Source organism: Guillardia theta (genome assembly GCF_000315625.1).
Source record: "Guillardia theta CCMP2712 unplaced genomic scaffold GUITHscaffold_7, whole genome shotgun sequence".
In the NCBI taxonomy this organism is placed as follows: Eukaryota; class Cryptophyceae; order Pyrenomonadales; family Geminigeraceae; genus Guillardia; species Guillardia theta.
In genome coordinates this window covers 951,832-977,926 of record NW_005434667.1, presented here as the reverse complement: position 1 = coordinate 977,926, position 26,095 = coordinate 951,832, and the positions used below count along the sequence as shown (strand labels likewise).

General features: G+C 53.0%; 8 protein-coding genes across 8 annotated transcripts; 3 read left to right on the top strand and 5 right to left on the bottom strand.

Annotated features, from left to right (window-relative positions):
* Nucleotides 1-8: 8 nt before the first annotated feature.
* On the bottom strand, nt 9-2,865 carry GUITHDRAFT_101505 (hypothetical protein; the record flags this gene model as incomplete). Its single annotated transcript, XM_005839982.1, has 17 exons — nt 9-87; nt 136-170; nt 227-261; nt 312-360; nt 468-647; nt 702-737; nt 788-1,003; nt 1,058-1,108; nt 1,163-1,237; nt 1,387-1,524; nt 1,572-1,625; nt 1,683-1,715; nt 1,762-1,839; nt 1,893-2,013; nt 2,063-2,145; nt 2,195-2,257; nt 2,311-2,865. 17 exons carry the CDS (start codon nt 2,863-2,865, stop codon nt 9-11), a joined length of 1,881 nt encoding a protein of 626 aa, XP_005840039.1.
* Nucleotides 2,866-3,704: 839 nt separating this feature from the next.
* GUITHDRAFT_161153 (hypothetical protein) lies at nt 3,705-5,255 on the top strand (the record flags this gene model as incomplete). The annotated part of the gene is made up of 8 exons (XM_005839981.1): nt 3,705-3,734; nt 3,986-4,005; nt 4,239-4,425; nt 4,630-4,737; nt 4,792-4,881; nt 4,927-4,987; nt 5,035-5,159; nt 5,207-5,255. The coding sequence occupies 8 exons, from the start codon at nt 3,705-3,707 to the stop codon at nt 5,234-5,236; spliced, it is 651 nt and encodes a 216-aa protein (XP_005840038.1). The 3' UTR covers nt 5,237-5,255.
* Nucleotides 5,256-5,771: 516 nt separating this feature from the next.
* AP4E (Adaptor protein complex 4 subunit epsilon) lies at nt 5,772-10,119 on the bottom strand (the record flags this gene model as incomplete). The annotated part of the gene is made up of 9 exons (XM_005840068.1): nt 5,772-5,852; nt 5,897-5,941; nt 6,079-6,135; nt 6,301-6,418; nt 6,469-6,524; nt 6,573-6,664; nt 6,778-6,829; nt 6,872-7,602; nt 7,653-10,119. 9 exons carry the CDS (start codon nt 10,117-10,119, stop codon nt 5,772-5,774), a joined length of 3,699 nt encoding a protein of 1,232 aa, XP_005840125.1.
* A 400-nt stretch (nt 10,120-10,519) lies between these two features.
* GUITHDRAFT_161151 (hypothetical protein) lies at nt 10,520-11,638 on the top strand (the record flags this gene model as incomplete). Its single annotated transcript, XM_005839980.1, has 3 exons — nt 10,520-10,777; nt 10,929-11,219; nt 11,371-11,638. The coding sequence occupies 3 exons, from the start codon at nt 10,520-10,522 to the stop codon at nt 11,557-11,559; spliced, it is 738 nt and encodes a 245-aa protein (XP_005840037.1). The 3' UTR covers nt 11,560-11,638.
* Nucleotides 11,639-12,108: 470 nt separating this feature from the next.
* Nucleotides 12,109-16,918, bottom strand: GUITHDRAFT_133435 (hypothetical protein; the record flags this gene model as incomplete). Its single annotated transcript, XM_005839979.1, has 10 exons — nt 12,109-12,147; nt 12,206-12,262; nt 12,312-12,437; nt 12,496-12,561; nt 12,610-13,125; nt 13,172-13,663; nt 13,715-13,913; nt 13,961-15,758; nt 15,804-15,854; nt 15,907-16,918. 10 exons carry the CDS (start codon nt 16,916-16,918, stop codon nt 12,109-12,111), a joined length of 4,356 nt encoding a protein of 1,451 aa, XP_005840036.1.
* A 734-nt stretch (nt 16,919-17,652) lies between these two features.
* GUITHDRAFT_101500 (hypothetical protein) lies at nt 17,653-18,513 on the top strand (the record flags this gene model as incomplete). The annotated part of the gene is made up of 1 exon (XM_005839978.1): nt 17,653-18,513. One exon carries the CDS (start codon nt 17,653-17,655, stop codon nt 18,511-18,513), a length of 861 nt encoding a protein of 286 aa, XP_005840035.1.
* A 91-nt stretch (nt 18,514-18,604) lies between these two features.
* On the bottom strand, nt 18,605-20,968 carry GUITHDRAFT_92171 (hypothetical protein). The gene is made up of 12 exons (XM_005839977.1): nt 20,914-20,968; nt 20,191-20,324; nt 19,873-20,130; nt 19,726-19,821; nt 19,562-19,679; nt 19,479-19,518; nt 19,316-19,433; nt 19,163-19,265; nt 19,080-19,109; nt 18,972-19,031; nt 18,773-18,928; nt 18,605-18,720 (listed from the first exon to the last, which is right to left on the bottom strand). Exons 1-12 carry the CDS (start codon nt 20,950-20,952, stop codon nt 18,649-18,651), a joined length of 1,224 nt encoding a protein of 407 aa, XP_005840034.1. The 5' UTR covers nt 20,953-20,968; the 3' UTR covers nt 18,605-18,648.
* An 844-nt stretch (nt 20,969-21,812) lies between these two features.
* GUITHDRAFT_133433 (hypothetical protein) lies at nt 21,813-25,404 on the bottom strand (the record flags this gene model as incomplete). Its single annotated transcript, XM_005839976.1, has 16 exons — nt 21,813-22,199; nt 22,269-22,331; nt 22,631-22,730; nt 22,879-22,940; nt 22,982-23,530; nt 23,577-23,654; nt 23,704-23,850; nt 23,905-24,012; nt 24,054-24,107; nt 24,154-24,225; nt 24,269-24,377; nt 24,429-24,463; nt 24,514-24,543; nt 24,588-24,733; nt 24,796-24,955; nt 25,015-25,404. 16 exons carry the CDS (start codon nt 25,402-25,404, stop codon nt 21,813-21,815), a joined length of 2,490 nt encoding a protein of 829 aa, XP_005840033.1.
* Between the last annotated feature and the right edge of the window lie 691 nt (nt 25,405-26,095).

Here is a 26,095-nt window from a genome sequence, read left to right as displayed (position 1 = left end):
GGAAATTTTCATTTCTTCTTCAATGAAATGATCCTTCGCGCTCTCTTGCTCTCGTCTTGCTCGCCCGGAGTATCTCCAGCAGAGCCTCTGCTCGTCAAAATGAGATCGAAAGAGGAGAGGCAGCATGGCACGTACGTGTCGCCCTCGTTTCCGCTTTTCGCCTCCGACTCCTGCAGAGATCCTCGTCACACCCCAGCTGACGGCCAACTGAGGAGGTGGAGCTCACCTCGACGGTCGAACGCAGCCTCTTTCCAGCCGTTGCTAAGCTGTTGTCAGTAGACTTCACTTCCGCCCTCATATCACATGACAACCTTCAGCTGCGTCTGGGGCAGCATCTTGTTTGGCTTCGGTAGCAGCGGCCTGGAAGAAACAATCAGAGGCGAGCGAGGCGAGAGATCGATGAGAGAGATAAGACTAAAGTGAAGAGGAGCTGGTCGTGGAAGCATGACAACTAGTGGGCGACTTACGGCATTCTTCTTCTGCTGCTGTGCTTGCAGGAGCTTCTGACGGAGAAGGTTCTCCGCGCTCGAGGCCACGTGTGCCCCTCCCGCCTGCGGCTTCGCTGCTCCAGTGGCAGCAGTGGGCGGCTGAGCATCTGTAGGCTGGGGCGGGCTCGCCGTCTTGGCAGCAGTGGCAGCAGGTGGAGCCTGAGGAAGATGAAGAATCATTCCACTGCTTCACGAGCTGACCGGAGCTCAAACCTTGTTCAGCTGAACTTTCCCTGGGCTGCCGCCGGCCTATCGCAGAAGTCAGTGACAGCGACAGGACGCTCTTTGCGCTTGTTCACCTGTTGAGCTGCTGGTGACTGCTTCGGAGTTTGACCAGCCTGGCAGTATGGAACAATCAAGTCCCTCATAGCAGGGAACGAGAAAGAATTTACAGCTGCGTGTTGACCGGGGGCCTTCTTCTGTCCCTGCATCTGATTGTTCTGGCAAGCAGAATCATCGTTGACCTTCGAAATCGCTCCCACCTTCGCCTGTCCAGCTGGAGCTTGCTTTCCGGCCTGCTCGGCAAGTATTAGGAACCAAAGGACCATACCATCAGCAATTTGTTGCACCTGCCCTCCTGGTCCAGGTTGTTTGTTGCCCATTCCGAGAATTTTTGCAATCTTGAAGCAAGTCAAGACTCACAAAACAATTTCAAATATGCCAATCAGATGTACCTGTGCTCCCTGTGGAGTTGGTTTCGTCACTGGAGCAGCAGCAGTACCAACCTTCACAGTTCCAACAATGGTAGTCTGCGGGGAGTTCAGGTGAGTTGCAGCAGGTGTAATACTGGACCTCAGCCGGTGGAGGAGCTGGTGTTGTAGAGCTTGAAGGGGCGGCGGGTTGAACAGGATCCTTGCAAGCTGTCAAACTCGGCCTACAACAAGAACTTGCTTGTTACCTTTGCGGCATTCACTGCCGGAGGTTGGGCAGCAACAACTTCAGTGACCAATTCTGCTTTTTTCTCTTGATCTGGTTTTGCCGCAGGAGTTTGAAATTTCTTCAATTTTTGTGTCAAGGTATGCGCAAGATTCTTCGCCTACGAAAGCGGAATGAATGCGCAAGGTAGGGAGATCGCAGGAAAACCTTGTTGTAATTCTGCTTCTCGTCTTCAAGCTTCTGCTTTAAACTTTGAATTTCCTGTTTCATACACTTGCTTTAGCATGTATGAACAATTTGAAAAACACAATTGCATACCTCTTGAAGTCGCTTTTCATCTTGCTTAAAAGTCTGTTCATCACTCAATACCGGCTCAAATACAACAGGCTTGACCAACCTCCTTGATCTTTTCGATCTCAATACTCGATGGTTCTGCAGTACCAGGTTGCTTGGACTGCTCTTGTTGAAGCTCAGCCTAGTCCATTTGGTCAGTCAACCTCATCCTTCACAGCAGTTGTGGTTCCTCACTTGCAACTGAGAGATTTGAGCCTTGAGGGATTCGACTTCACTAGAAGAAGCTTCTGCACCTCCCTCAACCCTCACAGCTGAGTCTGGACGAGCTTTCAGGACATTCAACTCCTGTTGCAGGCTGCGAATGCAAATCAACACCAGAATAACTACAACACTGCTATACTGACTTGTCCTTCTCCTTCAAAAGGGCTTGATTTTGTTCTTTTCGCTTCTTATTCTGTTCTTCAAGCTTTTTCCCTGTTTCTCTGACCTTGTTTTAAATATTATTAGGAATACATGCAACGGATCAGGTGAAATACCAAGCCAAATTTCCTATCCAGATCTTCCTTCTCAGCTGTAAGCGCATTAACTTTTTGCTTGGCCTATTCAAGTGAAGTCTTCAAAAACTATCTGTGCTTCATGAAAAGAAACCTACCTGTGTTAACTCGTTCTCGGTTTCCGTCAGCTTTTCCTTCACTTGCTTCAATTCGCCCACCACAATGTCATGTTGGCTGGCAGGGACCACTTCCTTCAGCTGCTCCTTGGCTACTTTCAATTCTGCCCTCAGTGAGTCAACTTGCTCCCGAAGCCCGTGCCCCTTCTCAGCATCTTCTGCTTTCTGCTCTGCTGCCAACTTCTCTGCCTTCATCACCTCAAGATCGGCTTCCATCTTCTTGTACTGAATCTGAAAGATCTCCGAGTCTTTGCGCATCTTCTGGAAGGAAATGCCGGCCACCTTCTGTGCCTCTTCTGCGTCCTCGACTTTCTTCTTCCATTCACCGACCTTAGCTTCATGATCACGAATAATCGCCTGAGCTGCTGCAAGTTCTCGGACAAGATCCTGATCCTTGTGGGTGATCGCCCTGGTTGGTTCCGACGTAACCGCCGTCCCATCACCTTCCCTGCCCCTTCTTGACAGTGCAAGAGTCGCTGAAACAACGGCCTCCGCATCGAGGGAGATCTTCTTCAGGTGGTCTGTCATCGTGGCCATGCTGTCTAGTCCTTCAGGGCTTGATTCGCCAACCTAGCCTCACTTCAGCGAAAGTTCTTCCGCTTCGAGGTACAAGGATGGATCCTTATGCTCTATCACTTGAAAATCCTCGTCCTGGTTGTCTCTTCTTGCTGTTCAGCTCTGACTATGAGCCCTCTCTTCTCCTCCTCTCCTCTCCTCCTCTCCTCCTCTCCTCTTTCCGTCCTCAAAGTTTCCACCGAGGCGCCATAGCACCTCCACACTTATGCCACCCACCCCGAGAATCATGTACCCTATTACTCCTGTATTCACCCGTGCATTTCACAACTATACCCCCATTTTCTATGTGACATACCCACCATATCCACTGAAAAAAGTACCCCTTCATTAAGTACACCCCATTTATTGGTATCGTACCCCATTTCTTCAACCTGGGTCGGTATACCATCCCTCGTTCATTCCATGAATTACTTTGGGGGTAGGGGTAGATAAATCATGGGTACATCAACATTAGGGTAATACGATTAACTACATAGTGGTGGGTACACAAAGCAGAAAAGGGAGGTACTGATGAATCTGATACCGTAGGGGTATATTCATGGTGGGTAATGACTCATCCTCCAATACCGGTGTGATTGATAATGAAAAGACGGGGTAGTAGTTCTGTCCTGGGTCCACATGCAGTTAAGGGGGTAGTCATGACCGATGGGGGGTCGCAGCATAGGTGGGGTATTCTTCACATGTGGTCAAACCGGGTCTGTGAAGGAAAAAAGGGGGGTCATAGATATCTCTAACGTGATGCACAAGAGTTGGAACAGGGGTAGGGTGGTCCTGGACGGTCTCAAATACCGGGGGCCGATATGGACATGCACCCGACAAGAATGGCGAAGGTGAGGGAGGAGGAGGAGGAGGAGGAGGAGGAGGAGGAGGAGGAGGAGGAGGAGGAGGAGGAGGAGGAGGAGGAGAAGGAGATAGATGAAATGAAAAGGGAGGAGGAAGAGGGGGCGGGGAGAAGAAAGATGACACAGAAAAATTCACCTGCAAAGAGTAGAGAGGGAGGTGATAGACAACGGAATGAATTCAGGGAGCTATGCATTCTAGATATTGAGAAGAGCTCATGAGAACAACACTATTGTTACAGAATAGAAACAAGACTGGAATGTGAGAAGTAAGACCTTCATGCAATTCTTGCTCTAGTGTGGCTTCCGAACATAAGATCATCACAGTCGCCTAGAAGGGACAGAAATGGTGTTGTTTCTCTCGAGTTGACGTTGGTCTTCAACGCAGGTGATGATGGTTGTGGCCGCTCTTGGTGCTGCAGAGGCCTTCATGTTGCGGGGCAGCATGCGCATCAGTAGCCCAGCATCAAAACCTCGTGTGTGTGCCGCTGGCAGGCACCCAGCAAGCTCGAAGAGGCAGACAGTCATCTGTTCCTCAGCGCCTTCGTCGTCGTCCTTCAAGCAATACAAGCTTGCGACACCAGGACCTGTGAGCTCCAAGCGAGCACCTGAAGGACCGCTGGCTGAAGATCCATCCCTTCCCCTTGTGCAAGATATCATTCGAGCGATGGATGAAAGGAAGGTGAGACAAGGGAACGACTGAGAGGTTGAGGAGAGAAATTCTGCAAAGATGAGGAAGGGGGAGAGGGAGGGGGGTAATCGTCTGATGATAGAGGGTATAGCCCGATAGTGTCTGAAGGCCAGAAAGTGCAGCAAAGTGAACAAAGCGATGAAGCCCGATGCACGGGATGTAACGAGGTCGAGCTAATCTCTGCCTGACTATCAGGCGGAGTCGATCTGGGCTGCAAGGGTGTCTCATCTGACCTACTCGACGGAGTTCTTCATCAACTGCCAGGGAAGCTCTCGACCCATGCTCCAGGCTATCGCTGCTAACGTAAGGGCCCCACGGTTGAGCATGGAGTGACTGGTTGCTGAGCCTGTGATGCAGGTGGAGGACATCATGAACGAAAAGTACGGCAGAGAGATCAAGTGGCAAGGGAACCCAGACAGCGGGTGGATCCTCCTCGACTACGGGGAGGTCTGTTGTGGCTGGCAGAGGGATCGATTCTCATGGCTGCGCCAGGTCATTGTCAACATCATGACAGCTGCTGCGAGGGAATTCTACGACCTCGAGGAGCATTGGCGTAAGATGCGCTACAGCGGATCTCTTAGTCTGACCCTGTTCTCTCAGAGAACGGCGAGCTCGTCCCTCTAGAGGATCTGGTGACTCCCAACTCTCAGTCGACTTCCCCCGTCAGCTCCTTCGATATGGGGCTGGACGACGAGGACTGGGGCAAGGGGAACCCGTTCATGAATGTGAGAATGAACCCTTCCCACTTGCTTCCCGCCTGACACTCGCGCAGTGGGACGAGGAGGAGGAGGAGGAGGTCTAGAGTGCAATCCGCGAGCAGTGTTTACAGGAAGGGAAGATGGGTCGATGCGAGCTGTCGTGTCCTCTAGCTACTGGAGGAACTTGGCAATCAAGTCGACGATCACGTTGGTGTACCACATGTCAGTCGATCGGAGGATGAAGAAGACTTTGCCGTTGGCTGCAGGAAGGTCATGACGAGAGGAGAGTCCACAAGCTTCACCTAGCCGCGCATGGATCAGGCAGAGGCCGTAGAGCGAGTGCTGAACGCAGCTGATGATCTCATTGCCGATTATCTTGACCACCTGAAGTTTGTAGAGTGAGAAACCCACCGACTCGTGCTCTCAACTCCTCCCTCCTCCCTCCTCCCTCCTCCCTCCTCCCTCCTCCCTCCTCCCTCCTCCCTCCTCCCTCCTCCCTCCTCCCTCCTCCCTCCTCCCTCCTTTATTTCCTCCTCGCACTCACCTTGGCGTTGAGAAGAGCTTGGACTCGCTCTTCGAATACGGTCGGAGAGCTGATGGAAGGAAACACGCCGTCGAACTTCCGCTCGCAGCTGCCCATCACGTCAGTCCAGCCCAGCTCTTCACCAGCAAGAACCTGTGTGGAGCCCAGCTGGCACCGAACTCTTGCTCGGACATGACCTGCAGCAACACTTGAGCTGCCTCCTCGAGCCCTCCGTCCTTACCTTGGGCTGGAGGAACAAGGCGTAGGAGAACAAGTTGATTGGAACCTTAGAGCAGGGACATGAGTCAAAGGAGGGGCGGAAGAGGAGGGGGAAGGAGGGGTTGGGGGGGGGGGGGACAACGAGCGAGCAGGAGGAGAGCAGACGAGCAGATGAGCGTGCAAGAGTGTTCGAAATCAAGTTACCTGGACAATCTCTTCCTCGGGCACACCATTCTTGCTTATCTTCAACTTAAAGCCAATCTGAAGGAAAGCAATCAGATTATTGTAACCATCCTCAATCTCATCCTCTCCCTTCCCCTTCCTCCTCCTCCTCCTCTCTTGTCGTCACTTCGTCCTCCTCCTGCTCACTCGTCGTGCAGTCCCCGTCTCAGTCCTCTGCCTTCCTTTCCTCCATCTTGTCCTCACCTCCAAATTCTTCGGATCTGCCGTCTTTGGTGTCTCCATCACGGTTATGAGATGCGATGCCGCGGCACCGTACTTGAGCATCGGCAGCGTCGCCACGTCTCCTGTGATCGCAGGATACCTGAAAGTTTGACAGGTGAGGACGAGGTGAAGTCAGCAGCGCAGCCTTACGGGTCTCCTCCATATGAGCAGTGGAGGCCGCTGGGGATGAGGTAGGCGACGTCGACCTGCCGGGGAGGTCAGGAGGGGCTGCCGAGAGCTCCTGCGCTACTCACGTTGAGATCTTCATCCCCGAGGTTGCAGAAGTGAGTCAGCAGAAGGACGTGGTTGTCGCCCGTTGACTTGGAGATTGCCTTCACTTCCAGGCCTGCAGCAGGTCAGATGAAGCACAAGAGGGACATGGAAGGGGTGTGGAGAGGAGGAGGAGGAGGAGGAAGAGGAGGAGGAGGAGGAGAAGGAGGAGGAGGTATTGGATCTAACCAGAGGAGCTTCGATGGATCGAGGAGAGGTAGGAGTCACTCGGCAACCCCATCTGCAAGAGAAGAGAAGGAGGAGGAGAAGTCTTGGGCGTCACCGTCGTCTTCACTTTCGGCTGCGAGGCTTTGGATACAAGAATATCGTCGAAGGGTCCTGATTGAGGAGCATTGGACGGAGCCTTGTTGATCTCCTTCGCTGGAGCTCTTGTGCTGCTTTCTGCCAGCGTCATCTGACCGAACAGACCAGAGGAGGAGGGGGCAGTGGTAGTGGGAGGGCCCATCAAGTTCGAGCTGTAGATGGAGGAGGAGCTGGTTTGATTGGCAGCAGGTAGCGATGGGGCAACAGATGGCTGCGTGCTCAGGCCGTCGAACATGCTCGGCTTGGAAGGAGGAGGACCAGAGAGAAGGTCAGCAACAGGTGGGCTTGCAGCATAGATGCTTGCCGGCTGGTTGCTGCTGTAGATGCTGCTGAGAGTCTGAGAGACATCGCCGTAAATGCTCGTGGCGTCCACGTGCGACGTGGGAGCAGTGGAGATCAGATCGGGCCCTAGCAAGTCGCTGCTCTGTGCCGGCATTGAGAGCAAATCGACTTCCTTTGACACACTCGGGGTTGAGAAGATGTTGTCCAGCGCCTGAGTCTGCTTCCCAGCATTCACAACCTCCGGCTTCGACCCCGACGAGAAAATGTCTAGCAGCTCGTTCTTGGCTTGCGGAGGGGCTTCTTTCATGATTTCTGACATCCTCAGGAAGTCGGATCCTTCCCGCTGCAGCCTGCGCGCGATCTCTGCATCCTTCGACGTGTCGGGCAGATCGCTCAGCATGTTCTCACCTGTCAAGAAAGTGTCATCTCTCTGCTGCAACTCCTCGCACTCTTCTCACTTCGATTCTCCCCCCGCGGCGCAGGATCCTCAGTCAGACCACCGAAGATCGACGCTGCGAGCTGCTGCTTGTGAGTGTCTACCGCTGGCTCCTTCCTTACAGCAGCGGCTGGAGGCAGAGTAGCGGATGCTGAGATCGAGTGAAGTCTGTTCGCGATGTCGTTTGCTGGGGTGCTGCTGGGCGCAAACGAGGGAGCCATGGCAGGATTGGCCTTAGAGTATCCTCCCGATCCCCACTTGCCTCCATCCTTCCTCCCCAAGAGATTCAAGGCTGGTTCGCTCTGCTTTTCCTCGCCGGACAAGCTGAGGTCTAGATTCATCATCGGGGTGGAGCTCGGGGGTTGAGAAGGTGGAGCAGCAGGGGCAGCTTGCAAGCTCTGAACTGAAGATTGCGAGCTGAGACCAGCAAAGAGGGCGTTCATGTCAACACTTTGCGGTGTCTCAGCTGCCTGCATGACGGGGCTCTGTTGGACAGGCTGTGTCACGGTGGTTGCAGAGGGCAGACGGGGGGCAGACGGAACTTGAGGCTTCTCGTAGGCATCGAACCTCAACTTTGACTCTGCGTGCTGCTGTACGGCCGTCTTCTCATGCGTACCAAACGCTCTTCGACGTTCAGCCTCGCTCATGTACTTGCTGGCTCCCGATATGACAGCAGCTTGAACGAACGAGTCCAGGAAGGGAAGCCCTTCCTCAACCTCGATGTCTTCACAGCTTGCATCGACTGGAAGGACTCGTCGCATGAACTCAGGACTCTTCATCAGCTGCATCAGCTCCAGACTTCGCTGCTGCAAGCCAGGATCTCTTGCTCGGGTGTACGACTCGATCAAGGCTCGGGTGCTCTCCGGGCATCCCTCGGACATCTGAGAAACGAGTTTGGTAATGGCAGACACGATGTAGCTCTTGGTGTTCCTGTCTTGATAGTAGTTTCTTTGCAGCAGATCGCACATCATGTCCACAACAGCATTCAATGTGATCTCCGGAGAAAGAAGGTACGCGTACTCACCCAACGACCAGGAGCCAACTTGAATCAGCCTGTCTGACGTGTTCTGCTTGGGAAGGAGCTTGAAATAACTCTTCGTCGCGTATCTTCTCAGTTCGTTATCCTGTTCCTCGCTGCCTGACGGGCCCTCTGCAACCAGTCGCATCAAGTTGTGAGCGACCTCGGCTGGAACGAGATCTCCTCCTTGCTCGAAGACAGTGTTCATGGTCTGAATGTACCACTCGTTCGAGGGTGCATACTTCTCAGCAAGGGCGATGATTTTCGAGACAAGATCTTTGATCAAGAAGTCATCTGATGTTGCCTTGAGGAAGTTGGTCATCCTTGACACCACTACCTCCACGTTTGCAGAGTTGGTCATACGGAAGAGCAGATCCAAGGTCTTGTACTTGAGAGTGATATCATTGTCTTCCAGGCACTCAATCACAACCATCTGATGCTGTTTGGCATAGTCCATGTTGACTTGCACTATGGCTGACAAGGCATCCACCCCGATGTACCGAAGATTCCTGTTCTCGCTGGAGATGAAGAGCGAAGTATTCTCTGCTGCAAGAGCGAGCAACTGAGGTTGCGGATAAATCTTGGTGATTGTCTTGATACACTCGAAGATGACAGCGTACCCTATAGTAGTTTTGAGATCGGCTCTCGCCATCGTTTCTCTTAGCACTTCGTACATCTCTTCCGAGACCTTCTGGTTTGCATGACCAAGAACTGCTAGCAGCTTGAGAATCTTCGTTTGCAGCCAAGGAGCAGGCATGCGATGATAATCATAGTCCCTCGGAAGCCTGTGCTCTACAATCTGCTTCAATATGACAACCAGCGATGGTACGATCGAGGTATATCCCGCCGGATTTTTCTTCGCCAGGTCCAACAGGCCGCAAAGACCAGCGCCCATCACGGACGGATCTCTATCACTGAGAGACCTCTTGAAGACGTCGATGCAGTCCTCGACGGCTGAAGGAGATATCTCCAAGAATCTGTGCAAGGCCATGATCGCTTTCTTGCGCACATGAGCCTCCTTGTGGGACATGCAGTCCTTGACGAGCTTGAGCACAGCTGGGATCGTGTCGATCCCGATCAGTCGAGTGACGGCGCTCAGAGCTGCGCAGATTTCCCAAGGGTTTTGACTCTTGAGGTCCCTTTGAATCGTGTTGACCAGGAGGATGAGCAGCTCGCTATCAGAATCCAAGAAGAGAGACGCCGAGAGGTAGCCGGTTCTCTTCTCCGAGAGAGATGTCCGCTGCGTCATGTTCACAGCATGGATGTACCCGAACTCTACGCGGTGGCCAAGCATCTCGCAGTACATCATTCTCATGCACATCTCCCTCATCTTCTGCTGTGAATCGCGCTCTGTCAACCGCTGCCTGAGAGTCACCACCTCTTTGAGGATGATGTTGTCCTCTTCTTGCTTGGACTTGCAGTCTCCGATCGCTCGGACAAGGTCCATGAACTCACGGGAGTGCGACGACATGCTGGCAAGTGTCGATGGCGCCTGATGGAGCTGAGTTTCTCTCAGAACAGTCCCGGGCAAAGACTCTGAATGTAGTCAACAAGACGAGAGCAGAAGAGCAGAAGAAGGAGAAGAAGAAGACGCTGAGAGATCTTCGACTAGGCAGAGGAGACTATCGAGCAAAGACGCGCAATCCCTTCACCTTCTCCTCTCCCACACCATGACGGCTGCGACAGAGGTGTAGAGCTTCTCGGGGCAGCAGAGTTGAGATTATGAATTACGATTTCTGTCATTCGTAATCTCATGAGGCGGACCTGATTTGATATTTATCCTGCGAAACTAATTTATTTACTGCTCAGATTAGAAATTCCTCGTTCTGGTCTACCACCTTCCTGGTTAACTTCATACACGAAGAGACGCCATGGCTAGCGGCAAGAGAGCGGCGCAGCTGCTTGCGGCATGCGCGGCTTTCTCGGCGCTTGTGCTTCTTGTAGGAGTGAGCAGCGTTATGGTGAAGCATGCGAGAAAGACCGTCTTGAGCCCTCTCTTCACTGAGAACACTGTCCCCACCCTTGAGTGGAACGGGCTCCCTGAGGGAGCAAAGAACGATGTCTTTGCCGACAGTGAGCACCCAGAGGAGTACAACACCAAGGACGGAGCAGACGCGTTCGGACCCAAGGTGAGGAGATGTGTGAGATGAGATAGGTCAAGATCCCCCTGAGCGCACGCCATCAATCTGTATGTGTGAGGATATCAGGGGGTGTTCATGCTGATATGTAATGCATGCGAGGGGGGCATTGTTGTTTAGGAGGGCATTGATAGAGGCGCAGGGCCAGTACGGGATGTGGATGGGCATCAGCGGCCAGACGAAGAACAGCTTCGGGTGCGGGCCGAAGGGACCGATGGACTGCAGCGTAGGAACGACCCCGTCACAGCACTGGGCTGTTCGCAGGAGACAGTCGGCGATCAAGCAGCAGTTGAGCCCTCTCTTCACTGAGAACACTGTCCCCACCCTTGAGTGGAACGGGCTCCCTGAGGGAGCAAAGAACGATGTCTTTGCCGACAGTGAGCACCCAGAGGAGTACAACACCAAGGACGGAGCAGACGCGTTCGGACCCAAGGTGAGGAGATGTGTGAGATGAGATAGGTCAAGATCCCCCTGAGCGCACGCCATCAATCTGTATGTGTGAGGATATCAGGGGGTGTTCATGCTGATATGTGATGCATGCGAGGGGGGCATTGTTGTTTAGGAGGGCATTGATGGAGGCGCAGGGCCAGTACGGGATGTGGATGGGCATCAGCGGCCAGACGAAGAACAGCTTCGGGTGCGGGCCGAAGGGACCGATGGACTGCAGCGTAGGAACGACCCCGTCACAGCACTGGGCACGCAGGCCCGTGTTGAGGCCTTCGCAGAAGCTGTTCCTTGAGAAACGCCCCGTCAGGGAGATTGTCTACTACTAATGCAGGGCCAGTTGGTTGTCTGCTCAATGCATCGATGATTGTGATGTCTCATGTCTTGAATGAAAGTTCATTACACGACAATGAGAATGTCTCTTGTTTTGGAAGACAAAGTCATTTATATCTACCAGAAGTTGAAACAACTTCAAGCTGTGTGTTCAATCTGTCAAATGATTGCTCAAGAACATCTTATTTATCTCCCCCGCGCTATTATTCAAATCAGTTGTAGGATATTGATTAAGACAGCGCCTAGTGACATCGGATATCTCTAGCTCGTGTGAGATCGCACTGACCGATAGGATGAAGAGATACGACACTCAGTGGAAAATCACATACACCATTGACATATCAAAAATTGTGGATGAAACTTGAAGTCCATGGTCTAGATTTTTTAATCAAACACAAATAGAGCTTGATTATGAAAGAGTAAGAATACAAGTTGTCAACTTTAATTCCTCCACCACTTCCAGCACCCATCGTCCTGGTCAGCCAAAAACTTCAGTTTGCATTCGCGATTCCTTGAGGTGCGATGAATAAACATGATGGAAACTTCTACGCCTTGCATACGCAACCACAGTCACTGGACGCAGCCTGTCACGCCATACGTTAGGGTCTCATGCTAAAAACCTCATGGTTTGCTCTATCTCACCATTGCAGCCATGATGAACAGAGTGATGGCGGCGCAGAGTCCGATAAAGCTGAGGAACTGAGAAAAAGCTCACAACTCTGCCGAGCTCCTACGTCGAACTTCTCACCCAAGTCTCCGGGTATCTCCACCAGGCCTTGGTTGGAAGGTTTTGCGCCTCCCGGTCCATCTGAGGTACCTCTGGCTTCTGAGCGGAAAGTTCTTTGGCGGCAGTGAAGGCCCCCCCCATGAGCTCCTGCACTCGCATGCTCAGCAATCGAATTGAGAGCAGGAGGCGGTCCAGGGGAACGAACCTGAGCAGGGCCGGGAAGGGAATTCTTGATTTCATCGAGAATGTCTGTAAACTGCTCCGGGTCAATCTGAAGGAGAAATATCAGCGAGAGGAGGAGAGAGCAAGGAGTTCAGACCATCCCGATGATCTTCTTGATGACAACTTGGAAGTCAGGGAGTTGGGCCTTAGGGAGCTCAATGGCTGGCACGTCGACATTCTTGAGCATGTCTTGCAGGTGATCTGGCAGTTTGACTTTGAAGATTTTCTCGAGGGGCATGAGGATGGGGCCGATGCAGCCCACGATGACTCGAGGGTCGAGAGAGGAGAGGAGGTCTCCAGGGAAGGAGATCTGGTTGAGGATGTTGAACTCGGGCTTCATGATCGCCAGCTGTAACTCGCTCATCTTGGCTGTGAAGGTCGAGAGGAGATCTGGAGCTTGGAAGTCCAACTTGATCAGCGCGTTGAGCTCTGGGGAGATGACAGGAAATTTTGCGCTCATCGCCTTTAGCCTTGCTAGGATAGTCTCGTCCATCCAGACTTTCTTGATGACCTCCTCGAGCATGTTCGTGGGCAGGAACTTACCGAGAAGGTCGAAGACCTTGGGGTCTTTGAAGAAGACGGTAATGGCTCCAAGGAAGTCGGAGACGTTTAGCTGGAAGATAAAGTCACCCGATGATGCTCTACCGCAGCTCTCGTACCTTTGCCAGAAGCTCAGTGATGGCTGGTTTAAGCGCCTGCAGCTCCAGCATCTTGGAGAAGGCCTGGTCCAAGGGCGCAGGGATGGAGAGAGCGACGGTCTTCAAAGCGTCAATGGCCATGTTCCCGTCAAGTCGCGCGAAGATATCTCGAGGGAAGGAGAAGGCCAGCTCCATCTGCCCTTTGACTGAAGCTTCCAAGAGCTTCAAGTCGTTCATGATGCTCCCGCAAACGACGGCGAACTCTGAGATGATGCCTGAAGCTTCCCAGTCGATCTCGGCGAGAGCATCGAAACTCGGCAGGATCTGCTCGGGCACCTTGGACTCCAACTCAGCCAAGCAGCTCTGTATGGACTGATGCTTCATGATCTTCCGGAGCATCTCCTCCAAGGACGAGATCACCCCGTTCTCAGTCGCCAGGGACTCAAGAGACACGAGCAGATCCGGACACTCCAGGCAAGCCTGCATCGCCACTTTGAGGTCGCCAGATGTCAACTGAAGAGAAAGAGGTCAGAGAAGTGACAGATGGCAGTACAAGAGAAGTACATGACGAAAGACGTTTGTGAATCCCTCTAAACAATTCTTTATCCCAAAGAACGATTGAATGCCCACAAGAAAGTCCGAAGCTGATTCCCATTCAACTTCCAGCAGCTGGTTGATGTGGCTTGAGAGGAGGGTGACTTCTTCAGCGATGGTTGAGAGGCCTTCCCTTATCATGTCCATATCGAACACCTGCTTGAAGAACCTGAAACGACTGAGTCACTTTCAAGGCACCTCCACGCCATCACTCACGGGTTGAGGCAGCCAGGCTTCAGGGTGTTGAGTTTGAGCAGTAGCTTGTCGTTGGTGAAGAGCTCTGTGAAGACTGCCGGCAGTTTACCGGACATGAGGGAGCTTCCGATGGGTTTCAGGTCGGATATGGAGCTTCTTGCCAGGTGATACTTCTGCATGATGCCTGTCGAGGCAAGCTTCTTGGCCCTCAGCTCCGTGGCTGTCATGGGAAATCCTTTCATCCCTGGTTTAGCAGCAGGAGCAACGAAGGAGCGAATCACTCCCCAGATCTGCTCGGGCATGGCCAGCACGACTTGGATGGTGCTGAAGGTGATGACAGCTGAGATTCCTACGTCTTTGTTGACCTTGCCACTGACAGTCAGGGTGGCGATCAGCATGATCACCGTCTGCTGCAGCTGCTGCACTCCCATCTTGAGCCCGTTGATTGCGTCGATGTCGGGAGAGAAGAAGAACAAGATGATCACCTCTGACAGGAAGAGAACAGTGATGCACCAAGCCTTGGCTGTCGGATCCACCAGAGGGAAGGGATCAGTGACGAGCAGGATTCCGATGAACAAGTTCTTGAGCATGACGAAGCAAGCGAAGTATCCACCATATTCGTTGTACTCCTCGTAGAACATGGAGAAGTTGTCTTTCTTCTCCCACTTGCCTCGATTTCGGAGGCCTTTTTGCACACGAGGATCTGTCATGGTGTTCAACTTGGCAACGAGATCTCCCAGAACATTTAAAAGCGGCGCGAGGCAGTTTGTACCGCCTGTCTTGACCTCATCGACAACTCCGTTGCTGTCCATCACATATTTCTTGCCAACAGCTGCTGAGACAAGGTTCGTATTGAAGATCACAAAGTGTCGTCCAAGCTTTGTGTTCAGTGCGGGTGGAAGAAAGGCGATAATGACGCCGAGGATCCAGAAGACGATGGTCAAAGCGCACTCATCCCCAACACAAGTGCAGCGAGCGCTTGCATTGCACTCTATGTAATTGCCGCTCAAGCTTCCTCGTAGACCAAGCAGCACAAACAAAACCCCGGTAACTCCAAAGAGAATCTTGAAAGAGGCGTAGATCACGTTCGGCTCACAGAAGTCTTCTGCCGTTCCTTTGGCTGCCATCACCTTGCCGAAGAATTCAGACCATGTGCAGCTGTTTTCGTTGCGCTTGAACGTGATGTCGCTGTTCCTCTTGCTCTTGATGATGTACCAAGCCATGAAGACCAGAAATCCGGCTGGCACGCTGATCAACCACATGAAGGCCATCGCCCACGCAGCTTTGTTGAGCCAACCGCAAGGGCAGTAGGCGTACTTGCCGATGGCCATGAGGATCCCTGTGATCTGGCAAAGGCCGAGGTGAGAAGTCTTGACCACGTGCAGCTCGTGCTCGCCGAAGCCCATCCCCTTGGGCGGCTTCGCAGGAGTCGCACCAGAAACGTTTTGGAAGATCCGAGAGACCCCATGTAGCAAGATAAGGCGGAGGATGAGAGCTGCTCCTAGCCCGGCGATGAACGTCCCCGCCACACCGAAGTAGCCTTGCATGTACGCACCAGCACAAGTATCCTTCTTCAAACTGAAGATGCCATCGAATCGTAGGTTTGCCCAAGCAAAGGCGGAGCTAAAGGCCTGTCCTTCATTTTCTTGCTTTTGTTCAGTTGCAAGCAATCGTCGATTGTTGGTAGGTGGAGCTGTGCTGGAGGGGACTGGAGTATCGTCGAGCATGCTTCCAAACAATCCCATGAATTGCGTCGCTCCGATGAGCTGATAGATCGATGCACCAGGAGCAGGGGCAGCCGAGGAGCCGGCAACCGCACCTTCACGAAATGTCAAGGAGAGATGAGATCACGAACTCTTTTCACCTGCTACAGAACCAGCCACAGATCCCGCAACAGTCGCTGCCACCACCACGGCTGCAATGGGGTGAGTGAGCACATGAAAATGGTCCTCTACAAGGGTTCTCACCGACGACAGCTGATGCTGTATCGGCCTGTGCTTTGAGAGCGGGAGAGAGCGCTGCTGCAGGTGGAGGAGTAGTAGGAATAGGAGTAGTCGTTGGCAGCAAAGGAGGGACGTAGGAACAAGTCGCATTCATGCACGTGGAGCTCAAGAAAGTGGAAGCAGGAAACACAATCTTGTCAAAGGTGTCCTTGACGGTCTGGCAGCAACTGCTACACATGCAAGTCATGAATTGTATCAAGTAGTCAGGACATGTCGTGCATGTTCCGGTGAAGGATATCGAAGGTGGCGGGGTCACGCTTGGTATAGAGAAATTGCTTGTCACTGGAATGCCCGAGGTGTTGGTTGGAGCGGGGGTGGACGTTTCGACTGTGCTAGTTGTCAAAGGGGAAGTGCTGGTCGATGGAATCACGGTGGTGCTTGTTTGAGCAGAAGATGTCGTATCAGCAATGCTAGTATTGGAAGCTGTCGAATTAATGCCAGTCACGATGGTGTAATTTTCCGTTGGTGTCGCAGCAATTGTCGTTTGTTGTATGCTGGTTGTATTCTCTACTGAACCAAGCGATGCAGAAGTAGTTGATGTAGTCACAGGTGCAGGAGTAGTTGATGTTGTCGCTTCTGCTGTTGTAGAATTCGTGGGTGATACTGATCCTAAGGCAGCGGTTGTGTGATTGCCAGTGAAATTTGCAAGGGAAGGAGGAGGAGTTGCTATCAGTGGTGTAGTTGTAGCAGGGCAAACGTATGTCGCAACCGTGAATGAACTCAGAGCATATTGTGAGAAAGGACTCAAGACATCTGGAAGACATCTTTGCAAGCACGCATCAATGTTTGGCTTCGAAGCAACCAGGTTCCCAATGACAATTTTCAAGTCCGATGGGGGCTCGCAAAGAGAGGAGGAGACTTGTCGCCTCGCGGAGCCCATCAGTCCAGCAGAGCTTGATCCGTACGAGATTGTCGGGGAGTCTCCCAGGACGCCAGAGGCCAGTAGCCCCGCGCATAGCAAGACCCCGAGCAGCATGGCTTCGCTCTCCGACAGATTGCAGAGGAGGCTATGGAAGGAGGGTAGGGGTTATCCCCTTTGTAGGTCAACACGGTCATTTTCGGTGCTGGATAGAGGGGGTGGTTCATAGGCGACAGTACTGGTAGTCACAGACTTCTTTGACCCACCAATCAGACCTTTTGAAGAGGGGTGGGGTAGTGACATGCCCTTGTAAAATGAACGTGATGCTCCGATGAGTGCCCCCACCCACATGATTCCCGATGAAAGTACCCACCCCCTCGGAGACGGTGCCCCGCAATAGTCAGCAATAATTCACCAAGGGTTCCGATCGGATGATGGTGGTCAACGGTAGGGTGGGGCAGGGGAAGAGGAGGGGTACAGGAGTTCAACCGGTCAACGATTAGTCAACCAAGACCGCAGAAGTTGTCAACTTTGATGCGAGACCCTCACCTTTAGAGGCCCTGGGGCCAGGGGTGTAGATGATTGAGTAAAAGTAAACTCCAGTCTCAACGCTACTGCTCCTTGTCCTCGGTTCTCGCTGCCTCTTCTGTTTTTCCTATCTCTCCTTTGAGGCGGACTCAGGCTCTTTTTGTTACCTTGCACTTGAGTAAAAGTAGATCCGAGGAGGTCATGGCGTCAGGGGCGCGGAGGGAAAGGGACGCGAAAAGTTCTGGGAGGCTGATGGTGGTCGGAAGACGGTTAAAAGATGAACTATGCAGGCCTGCCCAACTCGAAGGTCCAGAACAGGAAGAATGTTTGATTGTACGGGCGACTTCGATATGACCATAATGGATCAGGGGAAGGGTAAGAAACATCGAAATAGAGAGAAACGCAGTAATGTCGAGGATCAAGCCAGGAAGCAGAAGAAGAAAAGGAACAGGGATGTTCGCGAGGAAAATTCTATCGTGGGGTTTCATGGCTCAGTAGTGGAGATCGATTCCGAGAACCAGGATGCTCCAATCATGGTTAGCGACGAGGTAGGGGAGGATGGGGCAAGAGTCAGAAGACTGAGGTTCTTCACTCTCGATCAAACTTCTCATGAGCTGGTCAGCGATCACATACAAACTGAAATGGCGCTTACTGCGGAGGGGACCCCGGATCCCACTAGGCTCATGCTGCAGTATCATCGAGTGATGTATGATGCGATGTGCCGCCTTCCCACTGTGGTGAAGAAAGTTTGCGTCCTTGGTCATGGAGCGGGGGCCCTTTCATCGTTCTTGAGCACATTGTTGAGGTTCGAGATATGTGCTGTGGACTCCAACCCTGCGGTGCTGCGGCTCGGGAGGAAGCACTTCAACGACAGGGTGACAGCACAGCATGATGACGGAAGCAGCTTCTTGCGCAGGAGTGTCGGATCCTTCGATGTGGTTCTTGTGGATCTGAACGCTCCGAGCAACGAGGCCTTGGATGCTCCTCCAAGAGAGTTCTGCACGCATGACTTTGTTGATCTCGTTGCTCGAGTTACTGGGAACTTAATCATGAATGTACTGGGTGGTAGTGAACAGGCAAGATCGGATGTAAAGGCCGCATACTCCCGCAAGTTCTCGACGCGCTGGGTACATCCTGATGGCTGCAACAACTACATCCTAGTTGCAACGCAGCAGACGACATGATGTCTCACGAAAGAGAACGCGCGTGAGAGATGCTGTCAACGTAACTTCCCAGCAATCTGAGTGCAAGACTACTAGTAGTCGTTTCCAAGATGTTCCTTGCGACATGTTTATTTTCTGCTTCCTAATCGAGAGACTTCATCTCGTGAATTTCAGAGTTCTGGGGGTCATGAAGGTTTCTACCATCTCATTCGAGACAGCAGCTCTTGCCTGCAAACAAGGAAAGTCACCAGGATGGAAAGAACCCGGCGAAGTTGGAAACCTGCTGATGTCTTGAAATGATGGGTTGGAGAGTGGAGATGAGCAGCTGCTTGGCCTCTCCTGTGAGCATCTTGTTGCCAGCACGGACTGGTCCTGGACCATATTCCTGTTCTATCTTCTGAAGGACAGAGTCGTCGTCGCAGAAAAATCGCATCCACTGAGTTTAAAGTCAACAACATGACATCTCCATTGACCCTCACCTGGTAGGCGACATCGACTTCCAAGTTTGCTCCAGTATTCTTCTGATCTTCGAGGGAAACCTTTGAGAAGGTCACACGGGCAAGCAGAGTACGGAAAAGTGGTCAAACCTGTCCTCCACTGAACGCATACTTGTTCACCTGTTGTCGTCACGTGTCAACTGCAATGGAAGCAGGATATCTCAGGCACATACCTTGGTCTTGATCATGTCTGGGGTGTCGGAGACATAAATCGTTGTCGACGCGTCAGACGCGCTCATTTTTGTCTTCGAGCCGGTGAGCGCAGGAAAGAACTTGCTGAACAGCAGCGGTGAGGATATTAAGGTGATGCAGCGATCCAGTCCCACCTATGGAGGAGCGCTGGCTTCTTCCACCCGAGACGCGGGGCCACGTCACGGGTCATTCGGAAGTAAGGATCCTGATCAATGGCACACGGGATGAGGCACAACGGCTCCGTGTCGTTTCCTGCTCGGAAATCAGTCGTGATGTCGACGAGACACCCTCGGGTACCGAAGATGTGAGGGAACGCTACAGGAAAGGAAGGAGCGGCCTGTGTGGACTCAGAGGAGCCGATCTTCCTCCTCCACTGCTACCTGAATGGCTGGGAACGAATGCTTTCCAATGTTGTCGCTGTCAGTAAACCCAAAGATCCCCTTGGCCTGGCTGTACGTGACAGCCTTCTCAATCCGAACGATGGTGGGATACATGTGTCTGAGGACGGACGTCAGCTGCATTAAGAAGGAAGGGAGAATCCTACCCAATGTACTCGAGGTTTGAGAAGATGAAAGTCTTGTTGATGTCGAACCCGCACGCTATGATGTCTTTTGCATTCTCCTTTCCCAGCTCATAAAACCTTGCAAACAGAGATTAAGTGGTTCCCGGCGAGACGACACAAGTGTCATACTTCTCGATCGTGTTGGTCTCGTGGTCGCCTTTCCACAGATACTTCTCGTCATCCGTCATTTGGATCACCAGAGGCACGTCGAAGGTGTCTTGCAGCCATTTCGTGAACATGAAAGGGATAAGATGGCCCATGTGGAGCGCATCAGATGAAGGGCCTCTTCCCGTGTAAAGGTAGAAAGGCTTCTTCTGTTCGTACAAGTCAAGAATCTGTTCAAAATCTCTGTGGGAGAAGAAGATTCCCCTGCGCAGCCACGGGTGTCTGCAAGCATAGGAAAGTAGACCAGTCATAAAAAGAGAACAAGGCATTCACTTTTCTTACGCTTTGACTCCAGTCAGCCTTTCCATTCTCTCGATGAGCTCAGGAGAGATTCGCTGAGACCCAAAGCGATCGATGAGCTTGTCATAGTCGATGCCTTCCTCGCCGTCTGCTTCCACCTCCCATGGTGTAACCACCTGTACAAACAAAGTCATTCCCTGACTGTCTTCATCCGTGCCAACAAGTCTCTCTTCTATATCAGCATTAACCTCCTCAACTAGGATGGTTCTGTCAAGATCGGGCACTGAAGAAATTAATCGCAACGAGGTTGTCCTCTCTTCAATCCCCGCAAATATCACTTGAAATCATGAAATTACATGAACAAATTCTGCATCCCTTTCGGATGATGCTTCAATTTTCACAATCATATCGCATTTCCCTCCAACGTGCTCCCCTCATCTTGTGATATCGCACTTTTCTCTTCTCCGCCTCTGTTCTCCCTTGCTCTTCCCACATTGATCTCCTCTCCTCTCTTTTCCCCTCCTTTCCTCTTCATTCTCATTCTTCCATATTTCTCTCCCCTTTGATCTCTCTCGATGTAGCCATCTTTCTCTCCTCTCCTCTCCTCTTCATCTTTCTTTCGTTCCTCCATATTTCTCTCCTCTCCTCTCCTCTCCTCTCCTCTTCATTCTATTTCGTTCCTCCATATTTCTCTCCTTTCCTCTCCTCTCCTCTTCATTCTCTTACGTTCCTCCATACTTCTCTCCTCTCCTCTCCTCTCCTCACCTGGCCATCCTGCTTCGTTGCAAGATCCACCTCCGCCATGCTGACTCACGGCCACGAGAACCCAACCGTTTATAACCACTTTTGTAACGAATTATAACGGTAAAGATTGTTCGACATGGTGGAGGAAGCGGAAGACTCTGCTTAGCATGCGTCGCTTCCCCCCCCCCTCTTCCTCCTCCCCCCCACCTGACGTCCTCAAGTCCTCCATCCTTGTCTCCATTCTCCTCCTCCTCCTCTCCTCCTTCCCCCCCGCCCCCTCCTCCTCATTCCCCTGCCCCCCCTGCTTCCTCACAATCCGCCCCCTCAGTTTATCTCGCCGGGCACTGAGGACCTGGTGGCCCAAGCGCCTTTTCTCTCTGTTTCTTCTATGTTCAGTCTTTGCGCAAGCTGCGGCCCCTCCCCCATTGCTGAGAGGCGATGGAAGGAACTCGAACTGGGCGAGTGAGGTCGAGCCCATAAGGGGAGGAAATGTAATGGCGCGACCGACAGGCAGGGTGAATCTTCTGTCTGCGGACATGCCCGGTAGCAGATCGAAGGATGTGCTGAAGGATATGTGCATGCGGAGATATGTCAGAGAGCGCGAGGAGCATCTGAAAGCAGCTAGGAAGAGGGCCGTGGAACTTGAAGATAGTCTCCGCAATCAAACAGTTTCAGGGGAACGTGCAAAATCGGGCGATGAGGGCGAAGGAACATCGTCGATGTTGCAGGCTGAAAGCTCCAAGGTTGAGGAGGAAGCCGGTGCAAGCGGTGAGGGATGTACAGAAGTTGTGACAATCGAGAGCTGCAATGCGTTAGCGAATGTTCCGGCCATTGGGGCAAGAAGGAGGAGCTTCGAGGTGAACAGCTCTGCCTTTGGGTTCAGCGACAAGCTAAACCTGGAGACTCTCAAGTATTTGCTGTCAACAGGAAGAGTACACATGAAGGAGCATCTTCCTGCCTTGTTCGAACAGGCTTCGGCGATCGCCACCGCCAACCTGCTGGGCTCTGGCGTTCCAGTCTGCCGTGACATCATCTTGTACTCTCCTTGGCTGGAGGGAATGCCAGGAAGCTCGACGAGCGAGCTCGATGCCTCCAAGGATCTTGATAGGGCATGCGAGGATGACAGGATCCAAGTCCTCGACTCGCACGTGCACTATCCCACAGAGAACGTGGGAGAACAGGCGGTGGAGAGGAGGAGGAGCCCCTCTCCCTACTCGGTGGAAGCAGCGATGGAGATCGACTAGAAGTTGTCCGACCATCGAGTCCAGTCTCATGGAAGCGAAATTGTGCGCGTTGCAATGCTTCATCTGTGCTGGGGGAGGGGGACGGGGAGGACGGGGGGGTCAGGAGGAGGAGGCGATTGCTGCTTGCTTTACCATCGAGGAGAAGTTTCCGAAGATGTTCATTACGAGGGTGTAGATGGTGCAATGCCAGCTCATCTTGACAAAGACAAATATTTCAATTGTTTGTATGTGAAGGGAATCTTGAAATGAAGGGAAGAAAGGTCACATAAGGTCTTCGCTGATAACATTCTGCTGCTGCTGCTGCTGCTGCTGCTGCTGCTGCTGCTGCTGCTGCTTTCCTCCTCGCGTCAGGGTGTCGATGTAGTCGTCGTACTCGTCGGATTCGTCCTCCGAGTCCCAGTTCTTCATCATCTTCTCCGCAGCCTGCGAGCCAACACACGTCAGTCCCAACTAGATCGCGGCTCCTGCCCTACAATGGCGGCGGACTGCTGGACCGGAGGCTTGCTGGTCGGGTTGTTGGGCACAGGCGGAGTGTCGTCTTCGCTGCTCTCCTGCTCCCTGTATGCAGAGTAGAAGGCAGATTTACCAGAGTTCCTGCAGCCATTCGTGTGAGTCGAGGTGGAAAGAAGGGAAGCGAGAGAAGGGGAGAGGGAGGGATGGATGGATGGAGGGAGGGAGGACAATAGAAAAGAAGAAACGGAAGAGCATGGTAGGAGGGAAGGAAATGGAGGAGGTGAGTTACCGAGGAGGAGCCTCTCGCTGCGTCAGCTGACGGAGCTCTTGGTCTAGCATGTTGGCCCTCGCCTGCATGGCTCTCAGACGTCATCCAAGCACAAGTGGTCGACCTGGAGGGCGGAGATCCTCTCCGAGCTCTGCTTCTGCACGTCGTTGTCCTGATCCTCGTCGCTGTACTCGGGGGAGTCGCTCCCGTCTCTCCCCCAGGGCTCGTAGCGCGTCCCCCCACCCTGCGGCTCGCGATCGTAGTCGAGCGGCCGAGCCTGCATGAACTCGTCCAGGGGCTTGCTGAGGAACTCATCCAGCTTCTCCTCCCTTGCTGGGATCGTCCTGGGCATGACAGCCGACCCCCGCTGCTCCTCCCTCGTCTGGCGGAAGTTGTAAGTCTCCCGCATAGCCTGCTCGGGGACGGTGCCATAGCCTCGGCTCTTGTCGACTGGGAAGGAGGAGGAGACGTCGGGCTGCTGCCTGCTGCTACGAGCGACCTCAAGCTCGGCAGCAAGGGAAGATTTCTCGTGGTTGAGGTTGCGCACGAGGACCTCCAGCTCCTGGCTCCTCTCGTCGCTCCTCTCCTTCTCCTCATACGCCAGCTGCAGCCTCTCTTGCAGCTCCTGGATCTCATTGTTGGCCTGCAAGTTGTCGTAGGAAAGTTCCTCCGCCTGCCTGGCTTGTCAGCGACCAATACGCCAGAACGCTCGTCCTCACCCGGGCCTGAAGCTCACGTATCTTGAGTAGGTCATCTTGCGACTGGGGCTGCGATAGGGCGCTGTTGGCAGAGATGAGCTGGAGAGAAAGTAAGGGAGCGTCTAAGCAGCACAAAGGATGGACCCACCTTCCCCTCCAGCTCCTCGTTCCTCAGCTGCAGGGATTGAATCTGAGATTCCAGAGAGATCGACTGCTGCATCTCCCGCATCGCCTTGCTCCTCGACTCCTCCAGCAGGTCCTCCAGCTCCGCGATCCTGTCGCTCCGCTCCTCGAGCTAAGGAAGTTCAATGGTCAGGGTCGCGAGACTGAGAGGGAGCGAGCAAGGGACCTGTCTCTTCAGCAGCTGGAGCTCTTGGCTGGTCTCGTTGCCTTCCGCCCTCCTCAGACTCTCCAGCTCCTCCATCAGTCTGGCCTTCTCGACCGCCAGGTTGCTCATCTACGGTCTCTCAGCTGAGCGCTTGAATTCACCTCCGTCACCTTCGTCTCAGACGACTGAAGTCTGTTGGACAGATCTCTGTTGACCTCCGTCAACTGCACAATGAGTGAGATCGAGAAGAACCGAACTCCCCTCCTTCACCTGCGACACCTGCTTCTCCGCTTCCTGCAGCCTCATCTGCTCTTGCTTGGCCTTCGCCTGCTCCAGCGGTACCTGAGGCACGTCAGCCACGAAATCGACACCTACGGCTGTCAACTTTTGCCAGACGATTCTCAGCTTCCTCCAGCAGCGACTGCAGCTGTCGGTTCTCAGATCGCAAGACGCTCGACTCGGCATCAGCTGCGAGGATCCTGTCCTGCATCTTCCTGCAGCCTCATGATCAGGAGAGTATCTAAGAGACACAGCGAGCAGCGCACTTCAACTCGAGCTCGATGGCGTTGTACGCCTCCTCCTGCACAAGATCTGAGCGATCAACATGCTGATGCCAAAGGTCAAGATCACTTCTTCCATCTTGGTCCTCGTGTCGGTCTCCTACGATTCTCGTCAGCTCATCAAGAGAACATCTCGAGGACAACCTCTCTCAGCTTCTCTGCCTCCTCCATGTATCGCTCGTTCCACTCGTTCCTGCTCTGCTGTTCCATCGCAACCTCGAACCTCACAGAGTCTGTCGGCCTTGCGCATCTCACGAGCACAACGTAGACCCTGCTGGTCATTGACGAGCCTGGGACGTACAAGTGAATGAAGGACATGAAGGTCAGATCAAGATCCCACCGAACAAGTCACTTTCGTTCCTCGAGAAGGATAGCTTGATCTCTCTCTTGACCTTGGTCAGTCGCTTCAACATCTCTGCCAGGTCTCTCTTGTGCGTGATGGAGTCCACCCGTTGCCCGTCAATCTCAACGAGCCGATCGCCAACCTCGCATCCTCCCCGCCACAGTCCCGGCTGGCAAGTGACAAGGCGAGTCAGCAGCGCACACAAGATCGCTCTCTCCCCGAGCTCACCGTTGTCTCGTACACAAGCTCTGCTCGCGACACCGGGGAGTTGGGCACGATCTTGCTCAAGATCCCGTGGTTAGCAAGAACCATCCCAACAGGCCAAGGCATGTCACTGGAAGAACCCCGTGGGGTGCCATTGGAAGGGAAGGAGTTCTCTTCTATAGGAAGCAGCGTGTCCGGGTGAAAGATGGCACTGGACCTCTCCTTGCTGCTCGTCATGGGATCATCGCTGAGACCAGGTCGAGGTTCAGACGGGAATGTCTGCCGCGACGCTGGCGACACCCCCATGCCTTCGAACATGGCTTCAAAGGTCTCCGGGTCTAGACCTGTCGGCACTGGCAGTTTGTCATTCATAGTCCTGGGGTCCCACGTGTTTGCTCTGCGGCTTTGCTCCATGGTCACTGTTGAAGGAGTAAGAAATTTTCAAAACCCTCCTGTAAGAAAAATCGATTATCGTTTCTCTGCACATCTATCGTTATCATGAACCATCTCCTCCCGTCACTTTCATCCCCCACCCCCCCTTCCTCCTCTTCCTCTTCCTCCTTCTCCTGTTCTTCCCCTCCTGTTCTTCTGCTCTCCTCCCTCCTCCCTCTCCTCCCCTAAAACTCAATGTCCTCTATCCCGCCTCTGCATGGTGACTGGGACCGTTACCAAGGGGCATAAAACAAGGGGTGGGAATGAAGCATATGTGGGTACTACCTGCTGTTTTGGGGTGCTTCTTTGGTATTTGAAGGGGTGGGTGCTTTTCTTGTGGGGGGGGGTTGTAACTTGACCTTTTTGTTTCTACGTCACGGAGAAAAATGCAGGCGTGAGGTAGTAGGTAGATGATAACAGGAGAAGCGAGTGAAGTGAAGAGGAAGGGAAGGGAAGGGAAGGGAAGAAGTAAGAGATGAGAGAGAGGAGCGAAGAGATGGGACCTTAGCATGGTAAGAAGCAGTACAAAACTGTGGAAGTCGAAGAAAGGTGGGAAAAAAGATGTTTCAAATGGACGTTGGGAGCAACAGAAGGATAGATGGGTAAGAGGCTGATCGGAGAAGGGGCGAGGGATGACAGAAGAAGCCGGAAGGGAAAGCAGAACGCGAGTGAT

What these genes read in the sequence shown, in the direction of transcription:
- GUITHDRAFT_92171 (XM_005839977.1), bottom strand. Translation starts at nt 20,952, where the DNA reads ATGGCGGAGGTGGATCTTGCAACGAAGCAGGATGGCCAG. An exon ending in AGGCTGACTGGAGTCAAAGC is followed by an intron (nt 20,131 to 20,190) that starts GTAAGAAAAGTG and finishes CTATGCTTGCAG; the next exon opens with ACACCCGTGGCTGCGCAGGG. An exon ending in AAGCCAGCGCTCCTCCATAG is followed by an intron (nt 19,266 to 19,315) that starts GTGGGACTGGAT and finishes GCTGCTGTTCAG; the next exon opens with CAAGTTCTTTCCTGCGCTCA.